Source organism: Delphinus delphis, chromosome 11, assembly GCF_949987515.2.
Source record: "Delphinus delphis chromosome 11, mDelDel1.2, whole genome shotgun sequence".
Classification (NCBI taxonomy): Eukaryota; Metazoa; Chordata; class Mammalia; order Artiodactyla; family Delphinidae; genus Delphinus; species Delphinus delphis.
The window spans coordinates 68,293,861-68,312,141 of NC_082693.1; the positions used below are offsets into that span (position 1 = coordinate 68,293,861).

Genomic DNA, 18,281 nt, shown 5'->3' on the forward strand with positions numbered 1-18,281 from the left:
CAGTTCTTCCTCAAATCTAAGGACAGTTTTGCCAGATATAGGATTCTTGATTGGCAGTTTGTTTTTTTTTTTTCTTTCAGCACTTTGAATATATCAGCCCACTGCCTTCTGGATGTCAAGGATGCTGATGAGAAATTGCTGATAATCTTGAGGATTCCTTCTACATGACAAGTTGCTTCTTACTTGCTCCTCTCTCTTTGTCTTTGTCTTTTGAAAGTTTGATTATAATGTGTCTTGGTGTGGGGCTCTCTGAGTTCATCTTGCTTCGAGATCATTGAGCTCCTTGGATGTTTATATTCAGGTCTATTATTGAATTGGGGAAACTTTTAGTCATTATTTCTTCAAATATTCTCTCTGCCCGTTTTTTTCTTTCTTCTCCTCTGACTCCCATGATGAATATATTGGTACATTTGATGGTGTCTCACAGGACCTTTAGGTTCTGTTCATTTTTATTCAATCTTTTTTCTTTCTCTTCTTTAGATTTGATAATTCCATTGCTGTATCTTCAAGTTCACTCATTCCTTTATCTGCCTACTCAGAGGCAGATCCCTCTAGTGAATCCTACCAGTGAATTTTAGTGAATTTTTCTTTTCAGTTATTATACTTTTCAGCTTCAAAATTTCTTCTTGGTTTCTTTTCAGGTTTTCTATCTCTTTATTGATATTTCCACTTTGTTCATAGATCATTTTCTCCCTTCGTTTAGTTCTTTGAACATATTTAAGACAGTTACTTTAAAGTCTTTGTCTAGTAAATCTGCCCTGAGGTCTTTTTTAGGCATAGTTTTGGTTGATTTTTTTCCTTTGAATGGGCTGTAAATTTTCCTGCTTCTTTGTATGCCTTGTGATTTTTATTTAAAGTTAGACATTGAATCTAATAATGTGGTAACTGTGGAAATAAGATTCTCTCTCTTCCCCAGTGTTTGCCAGGTTTTTTGCTTTTGTTTTTATTGTTTTTGTTTTTATTGTTTTAGGCTGCGTCTGCGCCAAGGATCAGCCTGAGTTGTAAACTCAAGGTCTTCTCATTTCTTTTCTAAGCCTGTGCCTTCCCCTGGGCATGTGTACTGACTTTCCCCCATATGTGCAGATGCTTTTGAATATCCTAGTCTTTTTTTTTTTTTTTTTTTTTTTGTGGTACGCAGGCCTCTCACTGTTGTGGCTTCTCCTGTTGCGGAGCACAGACTCTGGACACGCAGGTTCAGTGGCTAGGCTCACAGGCCCAGCCACTCTGCGGCATGTGGGATCCTCCCGGACCAGGGCACGAACCCGTGTCCCCTGCATTGGCAGGTGGACTCTCAACCACTGCGCCACCAGGGAAGCCCCATATCCTAGTCTTTTTTAAAATGAATATTCTAGTCCTTAGTGTTTGTTTCCCAAAAAAGGAAAAAGAGGAAAATGAAGAGGGGAGGAGTTGGGGGAAGAACACCTGCCCTTTAAATCCTCTGGAAATCACTTAGTAGGTGGGGTAAATAGCCTTACAACAATAGGGGAGGTGCCACTCACCTCTTTGTACCTCTGAGATCAGAAGCAACACTCAACGGTCAGAGTACAGATCTCCAATCTTTGGAAGACAGTGTCCTCATTGTCCACCCTGGCTCCTGCAAACTGTGTGCAAGGTACTTCTAAAACGCATGAATAGCTGCCTGCCTTGGGGCTGGGGAATGGAGGATAGATAGCTGCAACTGTGCTAAGGGCTGACATTTACCAAAATTAACCACAATTTACCATCCAAGTCTTCCCCAGGACATCACAAGCCTTCAATAGACTCTAGAGTTCCAAAATGGTTACACTAGACAGATTCTGCCAGTTTAGTTGTTGTCTAGGTTGGGAGACAGGTTCCTGGTGCTCCCTACCCCACCATCTTCCCAGAATCCTCTGGCACATTGCCTTTCATAATATTGTCTCCACATCTTCTCTTCATTTTAGCAATTTTACAGAGTAAGAATACTAATTTAGTGATAGCTGATATGCCTTGGGCCTTGATCTTTCCTGGCATAAATATGAATTTTCCTTTATTTGTCATACAAAAGAAAGAATTTAGAAATCTGAGCCCTCCATACTGTTTGCAATTTTGCATTAAATAGCTCTTCTTAAACCAGTTATATATTCTTAAACCAGATATAACTGGTATATAACTGTGATATATATGTTAATGATCTCTGTCTAGAAGGAACTGGACAATGTACTGGTGCACAACTGTATCCTTTTTACATAGATATTCAAATAACGTGAATCTGATTAGGTTTCCTAAGACTAAATGCTGTAAGTAATGGTCTGTCATTGCGCTGCTGGCCTGTAGTCAAGATGTCTTAGGCTTGCCTTTCCAATGGTTTTTCAAGAGATAGTCAAGAAGCACTGAAGCTGTATAAGTGGAAAGTTGCATTTAGGTCTTCTCAGTTTATAGTCATTCCAGTTTTTAAAACATAAATATGTTTGATCATTTTAGAAACTTTTAAAAAACAAGTTCATTGGTATTATGATCATCCTTTTTTCTTAAAGATTCAAAAACAATTATAGAACCACAGAATATTATTTAAACCATATTAAATAATCCAAGTGAATAAAATTTAGATAATTATACCCTAAATTATACAACATGAGCATAGCTAATATATTTCCATTGTAGAACGATAAATTTGGAAATTACATAAATGGAATAAAGATGTTGTAAGATGAAGAGTGAAGTGACTTAAGATCATTTCAAAATTTATATTTTTATCATTCAAACTCTTGAACTAGAGAATATAATATCAGGAACCATGTTCTGTATATTGCCACAAAATTCTTTTTTCCATCTATTCAGAAAATTTGTGAAATGTTGAACTAAAGTTAAGTAAAAGCTATCTTACAGATAGTATTTACAGAAAATTGATACTAATATGTTAAAATACTATAAATTTTTGATGGTGAGGTTTGATGGAAAATATTATATTTTGCGTAATAAAGAGCTAAAGGATTACTTCCCTCAGTTACATCTAGAGTTGGCTCAGAGTCATAGTTCTCAAACAGTTAAATACACTGAACAATCTGCACGTCTCATTTTTTAGAGCATGTGAGTACTCAAGGCTTTACTTTATTCCACTTGGGGATGAAAAATCTTATCCATTTTTTAGAATGTTTGCATTAAACAGATACATAACATCTCACAGAGTGAGCAAGTAGCAGATTTTCCTCTAAATAAAAATGCTGAAATACTTTCTTAACATGTGTAGTATATAAGACAATTTAAAAGAATCTTTGTAAAAGTTATGCAAACTAAATTATGTACATTAATGTTATTATTTGTGCAGGCTGCCTTAGAGAAGGAATGGCTTGCTTTAGATTCCACCCGCTTCCCTTCACAAACACTGCTTCTTCCAAACCAGCTGCACTGGCCAAAGGTAACATGTCATGGAAACCTCTTAGTGCTCGATCTTTGCTCATTTCTTAAGGTTATGCTCTGCTGCAGTGATTAATAATACAATTTATTGACTTGAAAAACACAATTACTTTTAGAAGCCTCTGACTTCCTCCTCATCCCCAGATGTAATTTTTCATGTAGCTTTTCTTTCATTTGCTCCTGATTTTTTTCTTTATTTTGGATTTCTTTCAACACTTTATTTCACAGTAGCAAAAAAAAAAAAAAAAAAAAGATATGCTTCAGCTGCATAAAATCACTAGTTGACAGCACTTTAAAAATACAAAAATATGCATTAAAAGGGCAACAGCTGAAGATTCTCAGTCAGAGGTCAATGGACTGCAATATCTGTTATTTATTTGATAATCTTTGAAGTTTTTGTTTTCTGAATTTTTTTCATGATCTTTGCAGTTAATCATTCTGTATATGCAAACTATACCAAAAGGATATCTCTCATGACTACAACAAAGGGCATTTGTATGTATATTCCATAAATTTCATTTGATTATAATTTTTAATTTTTATGTGAGTTTTTCTTAGGCTACTCAGTAATATGCATGTAAAGTAATACAATACACATGCTAGATGTTTTTCAATTTATTTTATACTTATGTACATTTTTTTCTGATAAGTTCTCTGGAACCTTAAAATCTGATGATACTTCACTTAATTTACCAAGTCATCCAGCTCAAGCATGGCTGTGTAATGAGAAAGAAAATTTGTTTTCATCGGAACACACACAGTTTAATAGCAGGTAAGCTAAATTGCTGTTTTAGAGGTTCAACCTCTAATGAATGACAAGAATATTATACTCTTTACAAAAGTAGTAAGATGATGAAAAGAGGTATGAATTTGTTAAAAATGTAATGATTTTATGGAGTTTTCAGTGTAAGTAATATGTGTGATGTAAGTTTATTAAAGCAAACACAAAACTTAAGTGTCAGTGAAGTAATGTTAACTGTTGTAAACAAGTGAACTTTTAAATATTGCTATATAGGTAGAGATAAGGGTTAGAATAAAAATTCCAATGCTGTGTTTCTTTCAACGAAAGGATTGAAATATGCTTCAAGTAATTGAAATGTAAACATTTTAAATTAATGGCAGACTTTTATTACTTTTCAAGATAAAGTTTTTCTGTAACTTAAATGTATTTTATTTCCGAGTTTGAGACAACATAAACAGCTTGTAGTTTTAAAAAGTGCTGATATACTTGTGTTGATTCAGTTAAGTGTGGTTTTTTCTTATTGCTAGTTCAGAAAATAGAACCTTATCCAGGACACCTGAATCAAAGACCAGCAGAAAGAGTTTGCTAAAATCTGAAAAAGAAGAAAAAATTTCAGAAGAATGGTATGTGGTCGGTCTGTTTTACACTAAACTATTAAGAAATTGAGAAATTTTTAAATATCCAAAGCAGATATTTTTCAAGATTTCAAGAATACCTTTATTAGTTTTTAAGAAACCATACCTCTGTTAAATTACAGATTCTTAAATGGGAATTCAAATTTGTTTGTGTATGATATAATTCAGATATGTGTGTTTATATGTATGTGCATATATAAATATAGTCTGGGGATTTTTTGGCTTTATTAAATTTAATCTTTTAATAGGGGCTTTAAGGATATTTCTACTGCTCAGCAAATGCTGAAGAGAGCACAGAAAATGAAATCAAAGAAATTAAGGAAAAAATTAGGTGGGTAATCAATGATCTTTGCAAAACTATGTATCTGACATTAGAGATAAAATCTTTTAAACTATTTTTTAGCAAATTGTATTTAATGAGAATAGAAATGAAATGCACAGATATAAGACTGTCCAAGGTAATAATTCCATAAAAAAAGAACAAGAAAACTTAGAGAAAATTATGATATTACATTTAATGATTTATTATACTCTTAAATGCTATTTTCACTTTTGCCCTGTTCCTTAGCTACTTGGCTATTGATTATTCTATCTATTGTGCACTGAGAATTATGCTGTAATTGGTTTCGAAGCTGGTTAATCTCAGCAAATGTTGATTCTAAAGAGCGTCTGCTTCGTGTGATTATTCCTTTGTGTGTTTTTAAATTGCCTGATTATTCAGTAAATTATTTCTATAAATTCATCAGTTCCATGAATATCAGCTATGAAGACTTCACAACTTGACACTTTGGAAAAGGAGCACAGTGTATATCTTTTGCGATTATGCTGAACTTGTGAAATGTTCAAAGGCATCTTTTCTTCTATTCCATTTGCCAGGCTATTCAAATCATTTGTCTTTCTTTGGACACCTCTAATCATTTTATTAAAATTACTTAATATGTGGAGTAATTTATAGATGTCAGAGCACGAAATTGGTTGCTATGAATTTATAACCATAATTAAAACAATTTAAAATTATTTGTATATTTCATATAACTTTACATTTACTTAAAACTTTATATGAACTCATGGACTCATAGGCTTAATATAAGTAACATAACTTTTTTTTTTTTAATCTGTTTTGAGTTTCTCTCACTCATCAGTTTCTTTTATAAAGATCTTAATGTCAGTGAAATGTTTCCATAAAAGTAACATTACTCCTGAGAAGAGCAAGGAATCTATATTTATCCTATAGTTCTAGCTTATATCAGCATACAAAGAAGCACTCAGATTAATTTTTATCTTTATTAATTTTTCTATTATTTTAATCAGTTCAATCATAGAATTGTAAGAAATATGTATATTTAATTTTTAAAAACAGAAATAAAAATAACCAAGATACTGTTGGTTTCTAAGTAATAACTGTTATTTGTTGGCACAGCACTTACTTATAGCCATTGATAAATTACTGATGACTCAGTTTTATATTCCTAAATGTTCAACTTTCCTTTTTTGGCATTATATTAGTGATATCTTAATTTTCCCTTTTATCTTTTTGAGATAACTATAATGTTTTTTGTTGTGTACTAAACGTTTGTCAACTTTAAAATATTGAAATTTTAAGCGTTTTTAGAGAAAATGTAAATATGTGCTCTGTTTGTCAACTTGCTTTATGCCTCCTGTACTCTTGTAAACTCCTACTAAATTCATCAGGGCTCTGTGGTGGTTTCCCAGGGAAATACAACCCCAAACCCTTAATGAAGATGAGACTCTCAGTTCCAGGGAAGTGGAATTCAGTAAATCGGGGTAGTTTGATAATGTTATATTGCTTTGATATATATTTCTACTTATTTTCAACAGTATCAAAAACAATGTTTAAATCAATGTTTTGAGAAAAATAAAAGTTACTGAAACTCCTGGGGCAAGTTCAAATACCAGAAGTGGCTTAAGAACTGATTCAGCCAACGTTCAACAAATAATTATTATTTATTTATGTTCAAGATCTAATTTCTTAGATATTTACAGCGTTTGCAATGTCTGTGATAGTGAAAGTAAGGAAACTTTTATCTTGTTGGAATCTGTCTCTGGAAATATATAGGTGTTTCTTGCTAATTCTTGTAACTGAAGGGTTTTTTTTAGGTTGAGTACATTTTTAATTGATCAGCATAGTAAATAATATTTTTTAGAAAAAGTTTAATAAGGAATATATGCTCATACATAAAAGTCATTGCTTTAATGGCCAAAAATTAGACATAATTATTATGAAGCAAAAATTAAACCTCTTTTTATCTGTCACAAGGGGGCATGGTAGGGTAACAAATGAAAAAGGACATCCAAGTTAACAACCACATCTTAAATTTAACATTTTGACAGTGGTCATTAAGCATGTCCTGTTATCTCTTCCCTCTTGCATCTCCCTCCCTCCCAAGAGGGAAGAAATATGGGAACATATGTATATGTATAACTGATTCACTTTGTTATAAAGCAGAAACTAACACACCATTGTAAAGCAATTATACTCCAATAAAGATGTTAAAAAAAAAAAAAAAGCATGACCTGTTAGGTAAAAATCCAAAATGGCAACTCTATAATTTTTATGGGGTTATTTACTTTAATTACATGATTGTAAACCAAATTGCATTCTTATTACTGTGTGAGGTTTTGTGTCTTTACATTAAGCTTTTGTTTTGCTTCTGTTTTATCAAAATAGTATTAGATTGATGAAATAAAAGCAATTTTTTAAAAATTTGAATTCTGAAGTGTAAAATTTAATGATGACCTTTAAATCCTCCTCACTCTTTTTCTCTGCTCCCCCTTCACAACATATACACAGAATAGAAATAGTCAAGGTAAGATTAAAGATGAAAAAGAAAATCAGTGGGATCCTCTACAATTATGATACTTTAATCTTTAGTAGGTTGATGATGTAGAATTTATGTCATTTCGTATATGTGAGCAAATCATTTAAGACTCGGTAACTCCGTCTTTCTTCTTACAGAATAAAGAATTTTCTAGTATTAATGCAATCAATTTGTGTTATGCTGTTAACTTATTTGAATCTGCCTAAAATAATGGCCATAATTTTAAACTTTTATTACCCACTAATAAATTTAAATGATTTTTAGGTACTTAAATTCTGTTAAATACTTTAAAAATTTACAAGTAATTTTCAAATATACATATATGTGTATATATCTTACATGCACAACTTGCCAAGTTGAAAATTTCAAGCCACCAGAGGGCAACATTTTTCGTAAAACTGTTGGAGACTAACCAGCTCTGCGTGGGTAGGGAGGATGTCAAGTGGGGCAGTCAGAGAATAGAAAATTAAATGGAATCCCTAAAACCTAACAAAGCACTAATCCTCGTGGAGGTGGGGCATAAATGCACGAAGTGTGGAAGCTTTAATTAAAATTTCATGCCATGAAAAACCTTAGAGCAACTTGCTCAGTAGCGAGCTCTTAATAATATTTCCTGTTTCTGTCTTGTACATATAGTTATTTAGCCAAGGGATATAAGTCAACAACATTTGATTTAAGATGAGAGTGAAAATAGGGCAGAAGGTAGGGGGTTAGTTATTTGAAGAAAGTTGCAGATAGAGGAAGAATACCACTGAGGTTGCTGATTAATGAAGAAGCAAGGGGCTGAGAAAGCAACAGTGTGGGCAGCCATCAGAGGACACTCAGTATTGATGACTTCCATTAGGATAAATGAGGTCATCTGCTTTAAACAGAAGAGAGAGGAGGGGGAGAGGGAGGGGGAGGAGGAATTAATTAGAAGCCACAGGATGGAATCTAAAATTGTGAGGAGTTACCATGATTTACTTAGTTTGGTTTTGGCTTCTAATTGTTGTTATTCCTAGTAAGTCATTGCTACTTCCCTCATGATGGACATAAGTGTGAGCAAGTAATGACTGGTCTTGTGTTTGTGGGTTTTTGTTTGTCTTTTTGTTTTTACTGTTGCATCATGCACAGAAGTAATTTCAGAATCTGGTGATCTGGGTTGGAATTTAGCAGGGAAGTTCAGAGTTTAGTACTACAGTGAAGAACATCATGTGTAAGGTGAGAGTTGCTGGGTTGTTGAAAACCCGAGGGTCAATATCCTAAAGATAGCGAGCATAATTGGTAGCAAGACTGAGATGAGCCAGATGGAGAAAGAGAGTGAGTGAGTGGTTTTGATGTGGAGCACTCCTGAGAGGGGACAGGTTTTGAGTACAGGGATTTTGGTGGAGAGCAGATGGTAAGATGTTTAAGGGCTAAGAATATAAGGATGAAGACATAACGTGGCTTTCCAACATTTATTATATTTATGCATGCCAAATTTCAAATTTCATAGTTAGAAGAAAGAAAGATCAGGATGAGGCAGACAAGGTTAATTTTGTTATAAATGTAGAGCCACCACTAGGGATTAGAATCATCTTGCAGCTGTTAGTAACACCTAGCACAGTTTCAAGTACATGTTAAGCATTCAATAAATATTTGCTGATTTTATTTCACTGAAGAAAAAAACTTGAGACTGTGTTAGCAACATTTAGTTATAGCCAAGAATTAAGCCAGGTAGAAAATAATTAAAGCTAACTCCTTAATGTGAATTAAACAGTTCATGGGATATAGCAAAGAGATCGGGTTGCAAAATGATAAGGTAATTAAGAAATGTTAAGGAAGGATCAAAAGGGAACAGCTTAGACAAAACTGTGACAAAATGAAGTTTATTGCTGGTTTATTTTGTTTACCTTAGTGATTCCCAAAAGGAACTTAAAAGAATTTTGATCAAATGTTACTTTGTTGTGCTCTGAACAAAACAATAATAAAACTTATTTGAATACTAAGATCCTGGAGGACCCAGTCTCCACTTGTTCCCCACCAAATTCCCTGAACCTAATACCATGGTAGATGTTCAGTAAATAACTGTTAACCAAATCAACAGTAGGTTAGCTAAAAGTCACTAAAGACATTTGACCCTGTGTATGACTGTGTGTATTTTATAGTCATTTAAATATATGTTTCTATTTGAGAAGGCAAATTTAAATTAGTAAATAATACTCCTTATAAAAATGAAGTCATTCAATCTTAGCATAAAACTTATTTTACAGCACTGCTCTACATGGCACATACAGAAAATGGATAAGAACCAGATTTTCACGTATGTCGTTAATGAGAATAAGATAAACCAGTGAGCTAAGATTAGGTTTATAGAAACTGTAAACAGATTGCACAGGGGATGGAATAATTTTAAGGATATTATAATGCCTAAATAAAATTGTTACTTAAATGAGGTAATGGATAGAAAGTGTTGAGTACAGAGCCACATACATAATGGAAAGTCAGCTTACTTATGGGTTTCTTTAACTATACGATGAAGGTGTATTTAAAACCTATTTTCCAGATACTGAGCAAGTCATACTGGGAGATAAAAAATTTAAAAAACAACAACATTGACCTGCCATTGATGATTGCTGAGGAGTAGATTTAAATGACTTTGTAATGCTCTTTACAATAGCCTTATATCCTGGCTTTCTTACTTGATTGTGTATTTTTTGAGTGTTACAGTAGTATCATTCATGGTGGTCTTTTTGGGTACTATCAGAATCAAGTGATTTTTTTCCCATCTAGAATTACTATATTTTTTGCTTCTTATCATTATTCCTTATTATTATTCCTTAGCAGTTTGAATTAATTTGTTTTTAATCAGTTTAAGGTGATGCAATCAGAATGTTTTGAAATACAAAGATTGAAAATGTAGCACACTTTATGTGCTCTTGATGAATAAAATGATTTTATTGAGTAAATTGAGCTAGACAACTCTTCTAAATATTTTATACATGTCAAATTATTTAATCATGATAATAGTGTGAGGAAAGTGCTGTCATTATCCATGTTTTACATATTAAGAAATCAAGTCATAGAGAGATTGTTATTTGCCCAAAGGAGTGCCAAAGAACTTATAAAAGATCCATTGCTTTTATTTCATGTGCTATACTGAATAAAATGAAGTCAGTTATGGATCCATCTATTTCCTATATGTCCCACCTTATTCAAATAGCAATGATTTAAGATCTTTTCCAAGAATATAATAAGTTGGAAATATTATTGTTGTTTATGTTTTAATTATATGCTTACTAGCTGCCCTTTATTGAGCACCTACACTTATGTCTTGCTGCTTTACACACATTATCTCATTAATTCTCACAGTAATATTTCAAAGTCAGCATTATTGGACAAAAACGGAGGCAGAGGGTGAGACCAATTTGTCCAGAATCATACAACTAGTAAAAGTTGGAGTTTGGACCTAACCCAGGTCTGTCGAATTGTAATATTTTTGCTCAGGAAATACATAGCTCAAATAAAAAGGCAAGAAGGTCAGGAAAATGTGTAGAAAGATCAGCAGGTTATATATAATAAGGTATCATAGAGTATGTAAACCCATGATAATCTGCTTTCCCTGACTGACTAATGCTCTTGTTCACATGTCGTTTTTTGTTTTTTTTTTTTGTAAATGACTTAAGTGATATATAATACTTATTCAATTAAATATATAGACAGAGGTTTTTTTTAATTATTCTTATTGATAATTCATATTGAATTCATATAGAAGCACCCAACTCTTATAATACCTTAGGTCACTTATAATTATGAGATGTATCCAAATATTGACCAATATCTTTCCTAATCTGAAATATATAATCTCTCTGAAACATGTAAATAAATCATGCTTAGCAAGGGTAAATTATTACTGGAAGACTAATGGAAATCTTCAGTATGCTCATGCTTGAGAAATAACTCTGCAGATACTCTTCTGCAATTCACATTCTAAAAAACGTGCTACTTCAGCATTTAATTAAAATATGTAACTTGGGTTTATTTTAAATCTTATTTTTTCATTTAGCGTATTCACTTCTATTGCACTAGATAGTAATCGAAGATTCTTAAAGTCTCTTTTTGCAAAATGATGTAAGATATTAATAAAATGTATGCTGCCCTGAATTGTGGTTTTATGTTAACCTACTTCATTAATTTTTTTATTGAGGTATCATTGACATACAGTGTCGTACAATGTCAGTAGATATATTAACCTACTTTAAATGCAGAACTTTCCACTCCTTATTCTACTCCCTGTTACTTATTTCACTATTTTCTTTTCTTACAGTTCTTCAACAAGCAAAAACCTTTTGTCTTAATTCAACTACACTAACTCCCTAATTTCATATTCCATAGAACCATTTATTATCAATAAAAAATAATAGGGCCCTACATTTACAATTATTCTATGTATTTTGTAAAATTAATAAATTCAGAATTCTCTTGGCTATAAAAAATAATTAGAATTTATACATCTTCATTATGTAAAATATCATACAGCAAGGCAAACAAAAAATCATTCATTTATCTTTAAAACTATTGAGAATTATATTTTATCTGTTTCTTATCTCATTACTTGTCTTGCTTCCATCTCCTATATCTTAGCTCCTTAGAGTTTAGAAAATTAAAAAAGTAGGGTATATGGTTTTTCCTGTAACAATAGATTTTATCTACATGTATTTATGAAAGATTTACCTTATTCCAGCAGAAATATCAGGAATTTAACAAAGGAGCTAAAATAATAAACAGTAAAACAACTCTGTAAGTAAAAAGATGATGCCATAACTGGAAAATTTAAATGTAAATTTTTTCTAATTATTAGTATTTCTGCCCTGTGTATAAAGTATTGGCTATGCCTAATCAGATAACCAAGAATATATAAATGTTGGTTACTTTTTCATATTATAAAGCTTTTTAAAATAACATCATAATCAATTTCACAGAATTTTATAGAATGGCTATTATTTTTAATATTATTATAAAAAAATGTATAGCGATTTCAGAGAAGGAAAAAACCAGAGCTGAGCTTTTGTCTTATTTTTCTCATTTTGTCTAGATCCCACTGTGCGCCTAGCATTATTCAAAAACAATGAAAATAAAGTATCTGATACAAAATCACCAAAGAAAGCACAGCCACAAAGAGATGGCTACTTTGAAGGTATGATTTAATCACAGATATATAGAAAAGTAAAAAAGATGGAAAATTGTATTTAAAGCAAATTTTAAAAGTCCTCATTAGCCCTAAAATACATATATAAAAATTATGTATAAAATATAATTAAGTAAAAGTCAAAATATGGCTCTTGGAGCTAAAATACTAATTTGGTGTCTTGATTCATTAGCATAGTAGTTTAGTATTTGTATAAATGCTTATATAAATTTAAATTCTTTGTATTTTTATGTGAAAGTCTTATAATGCTGTATCACCAGTGTTGCTAATTATATGTAAATTTTACACTGACAAATAATGTCACCCTATATCAATGGAAGTGAGTACATGTTGAAATGACATTCTAATATATTTACTGCCAATATATACAAATTGCATTAAACATTATGAATTTAACTCTGGAATTTTAAATATTTTACTATATTTGAAGCTTGTCCAACTCACTTCTTGGGTAAAGGATCTGCATATCTAAGTGGCAGATTGTATTCCTTATTTCAGCATTCAGAACAATTATGGACTCATTATTAATCAGGAATATTTAAATGTAATAGAGCAGCAAATATGACTTAAAACAAGTTTGCTATTGCTTTATCTTTAATATTAAAATGGTCATAATTTTGCCTATAGTTTTGGATTGTAATTTCTAATAGGAAAAATGGAGTCAAATATTCTGAATGGAAGTGAACTATTCAGAAGTTTTTTTTCTTTTTTTTTTTTGCGGTACGCGGGCCTCTCACTGTTGTGGCCTCTCCCGTTGCGGGGCACAGGCTCCGGACGCGCAGGCTCAGCGGCAATGGCTCACGGGCCCAGCCGCTCCACAGCATGTGGGATCTTCCCGGACCGGGGTATGAACCTGTGTCCCCTGCATCGGCAGGCGGACTCTCAACCACCGCGCCACCAGGGAAGCCCCAGAAAGTTTAATACTTTGTCTTCTGTACATTTTAAATAAATCTTAAAAGTTATGCATCATTATAGCATGACTGAAATAGATACATTTTAATTTAAATTTCTATTCAGTAAGGTTTCAATTAAAGAAAAATTTGATAGCTACCAATTTTATATTTATTTAGAGATACCTACTAAGTATGTAGGGGTGGAAGACATTGGGTCTAGAATTTTCTTTAAGTATATAGTAATAAAAATATGCATAGAAAGATAGGAAAAGCAAGTCTGGCAAATTATTGAGATTGTTAGATCAATAGATGATGGTATAAGGAGGTTTGTTTTACCATCCAATTTTTTTTAATATTTAAAATTCTCCATAGTAAAACATTAAAAATGTGATGACCAATGAAGGTGTAAAAAATCAAAATTATTGCAAAAAATGTTTATGGATTAGTATTTTAATAGAATTAAAAAATACTTTCAGTGTAAAATAAGGCTTCAGTTTTAATCAAGGCTCATTTCTTTGTAACAGTCTTAACTTCACCATTTCACTGTTTTTGCAAGGAAGAGTAGAAATTCTGCTAAAATCAATAACAACTCCACAGATATTACCTCTTAAGTAGTATAGTACTGTTACTTTAGAAAGGATATGCCTAGGAAGAAAGATAATTGGGGCATTTTTGCCCTTTAAATTAGCATGTACTTTAGAATCAGGAAGAAGAAATCTATCCCAACCTGTTTGTTACATTTTCTCTTATCCTATGAAAGATGAAGATATGTTACCATCAAGAATAGTATATATGTATACAGTATATCTATTGATTTGTAACTAAAGTAAAATATGCCAGGATAAGTTCAAATAGTGATAGAAATAAAGTGGAACATTTCTGTATATGCTTTATGATACAATGTGCATTTTTGTTTTCTTTCCTCCATATGAAATGTGTTTAGTTTTTTTATTTTTAAACCTCAAGTACATTTGGCATGTCATTAATTTCACTGAATGGTCTTTATGTATGTACCGTATATTCTAGTGACTAATAGTTATTTTAAGGCTTTTTTGGTTTTTTTTTTTGAAGGAATGGGCTTGACAAAAATGATTGTTTGTAGAAGAACATTATTTTCCCTAATTAATATGTTTATTTCTGCCCCCTTTTTTAAGGGGAAAAGAGTAAATCAAAGATTATTTGATTATTGTTGGCCACGTTGAACCCCATGTTATCTTTAACTGCTGCTCTGGCCTCATCCACCTCCTAGACTCATACTCTTTATTTTCTGACTGGCCACAGAGGACAGTCAGCTTCCAAGTTAGCAACCTGACTAACCACAGCTTCCCAGTGGAGGGCGCATTGTTAAACCAGGTGTTTTGAGATACAATTTATATAGTATAAAATGCACCTGTTCTGAGTATGATTTGATAAATTTCAGTATATTTACAGTTATACAACCTAAATCTAATATAATTTTAATCTAATTAAAATCACCACAGTCTAATTTTAAAACATTGGAAAAACTTTGCTTTCCCTTAAAAAATTCAAATAAAATTAATAATTGGGTATCTTACCCCCAAAAGTGAGGGAGATCAGAATTAAATTTTACTGTAGGTTTAGATTGAATGACTCTATGTGGAACAGATACTGTGGAACAGTATCTCAACAGTATGCCGGCACTGTGATAATTTTCGTGGTTTTGTTGGAATTAGATGATAGTATTATTTGAATATTTTTTCTATACTGCACATATATTTTATAATAACTTTGATTTAAAAAAAACTAAATTTAAAAATACTTCACATTGCAATGTTGCCTATGTGGGATTTTCATGATTCCTCTTATAAATTGTACTAAAATGCTATGTGTTTTTTTTTTTTTTAATCTTTATCTGGATGTCACTAGCAGGACAGAGAGGATGGTAGATATACTCTATTGGTCTGGAATTTAAAATATGCTTAAATATGGGGAATATTTAATATGAAATTTCAAAATATGCTTAAATATGGGGAATATTTAATATGAAATGTCAAATTATATTAAATGACATAGGTAAATTATACCCTTTTAACAGACCATGTTTTACAAAATATCTTTATATTTTGCTATATTCATGACTTGCTGGCAATTTTTATCTAGCTGCCCTTAACCCTTAAGACCCTTTAGACCCTTAACTCAGACCTAAGGCTGAAGAATCTTTGACCACACCTGTTCTCAGGGTAACCTCATACATGTGCCATGTGTCAGACATCAGTTTGTTTTTCCTATGATATGCAATTTAAGAGTCTGAGCACTTTACAGATTCAACACTGGTTTACTTGATTTATTTGCTTATTTATTTATATTTATTTAATGTCCAGTACTTGTCTTGGTTTATTCTGTATCAGCAATGATTTCCACTTAAGTTTCAATATCTGATCTCGCCTTAGAATGTAAAACATTTTTAAATTATTACCTTAAATATTTTCCACCAAGTTTCCTTTTTTTGTTTCAAATGTTCAATTTGGAGCCCTTACGTCACTCTTCTATGGCTATCACTGATATAAGAAGAAGCATAGCTTAATGGATGTTAAGTGTAGATTCTAGAGTTAGTCAAACACAGTTTGAATCTTGATTCCACCTTTTATTGGCTGTGTGACCTTAGGGACATTATTTAACTTCCGTGTTTAGCATTTTTTCACCTGTACAATTGGATATTAATAGGACCTACTTGTTGGGGATTACATGAGATCCTACTTGTGAAATGCTTGAAGCACACAGTATAAATACATAGTAAGTGCTCAAAACTTGTAATCTTTGGCAACAGTCATTTTTACAGTATAGGTGGTGGGTTTTTGTTGTTGTTGTTTGTCTTGTTTGCAGTTAGTAGTATTTATTGTATTTCTTGCTAGGTACTGTGCTAAGAGTTTTATTTAAATTTTCTGGTTCAGTCTTCTCAGAAACTCTTAAGAATGTATTATAACTGTCAATATTTTACAGCGAAAACTGGTTTTGGGAGTTTGATAAGTGACTTGCCCAAGGTCATACAGAGAGTAAGTGGCTGAAGGGAAATGGGGATAATTTCTTTATCAAAACAAAGCTAACAAAAATAAAACAAAATATAGACATTGAAGAGCAAAGATTCTTGGGTAACCCTGAAATATATACAAACTTATAATCAAAATATTTAAGAAAAAATAAAAAGACTATTATATTAGGCAAAACTCTGGGAAACTAATATTTTTGGTTTTTTATTTCTTTCTTATACTTGCATTAATATAAATTAAGAAACAGTTTAGTGCCAACATGGTGATAAATATCTGTTTTGTGACCTGTATTTAGATGCTATCTATTCTAATTTTATTATGATTACCTAACATTATTAAGTACCAAATCTTTTAAACTCTAGGAGTTACCATATTTTCAATCAACTATTTTAATTTTCAGATAGATGAGAACCTCTCCACCCAGCCCAAAAGTAAACACTATATTTTTGTTTTATTTGTTCCTCTTTTTATTTATACATAAATTAAATGACTTCCCTGCCCTATTCTGCTGAAACTTAAATTTCCTACTCCTAAAGCCCAATGCCAAATTTGGACTTCTGGTTTTGGCCAAGGAAGGAAGCTAGACAAGCCAAGAAAAAAATTGGATCTGGCCCATCAACCTTCACAGAGAGGTAGGTTCAGTCTTAGCTCCTCTAATCCCTGGGACAATTTTACTTCACTTTAAAGTCAGATTTTCATAATTCCCAGTTTGGTGCTGTCATCACTAACATGCTTCTATTTCTCTTCTTATAAAACTGAAGATTCACACATACCATATATCATAGATGTTCAAATATTTTTGTATTAAATTTTTGAGTATTGAAGTCATCAAAAGACTTCAATTTCTGGGCTTCCCTGGTGGCGCAGTGGTTGAGAGTCCGCCTGCCAATGTAGGGGACACGGGTTCGTGCTCCGGTCCGGGAAGATCCCACATGCCGCGGAGCGGCTGGGCCCGTGAGCCATGGCTGCTGAGCCTGTGCGTCCAGAGCCTGTGCTCCGCAACGGCAGAGGTCACAACAGTGAGAGGCCCGCGTACCACAAAAAAAAAAAAAAAAAGACTTCAATTTCTATAATTTTTACATCAGAGCATTTCTAATCAAACCATATTCTTTTGTGGTATTTTTTACTGTATGATTACAAGCATGTACTTCTCACACTTTCTTTCTTTTAATGCCAGCTTAGAGCACAGAGTCACATTCTGTATATGGTTTTATAGTAGGTCTTATATTTCCATAGCTATATAGAGTACTTGCTAATAGTGCCAACACAATTAGGTATTAAGAGCTGGTAAAATAAATGCCACAAGGTTAATGCAGGTAACCAAAGACTACCTGAAGGTATTCTTTTAAGAAGAGACATGCTTATAATCAAAACTCCCTAAATACATTTTAGGCACTATCATACCATTTAGTAGTATAAAAGTTTGGAATCATTTCAACTTTATACAGAAAAAAAAAATTCTGATTAGGGAATTCAGTCTAGTGAAGCATAAAACAAACTGCAGTTTTTAAAAAAGTATTTGTCTATGGATAAGTGAGATTTGGGGAATGGCAATCCAGGGCCAGAGAGAAGCTGATTAAACTCTTCCTTATCCACATCAGTAGTAAATAGTTTGTATTTT

The 18,281-nt window shown here is 32.2% G+C and overlaps 1 protein-coding gene across 1 annotated transcript in view; it reads left to right on the forward strand.

The window, feature by feature from the left end:
- The window catches only part of LRRIQ1 (leucine rich repeats and IQ motif containing 1), a 173,931-nt gene that overhangs the window by 107,984 nt on the left and 47,666 nt on the right, over positions 1-18,281 (forward strand). Inside the window, exons 18-22 of the mRNA XM_060023871.1 lie at positions 3,287-3,376; positions 4,026-4,147; positions 4,645-4,740; positions 5,001-5,083; positions 12,646-12,747. Of these exons, the coding sequence (XP_059879854.1) occupies positions 3,287-3,376; positions 4,026-4,147; positions 4,645-4,740; positions 5,001-5,083; positions 12,646-12,747 (493 nt within the window). The remainder of the gene's footprint in view (positions 1-3,286; positions 3,377-4,025; positions 4,148-4,644; positions 4,741-5,000; positions 5,084-12,645; positions 12,748-18,281) is intronic.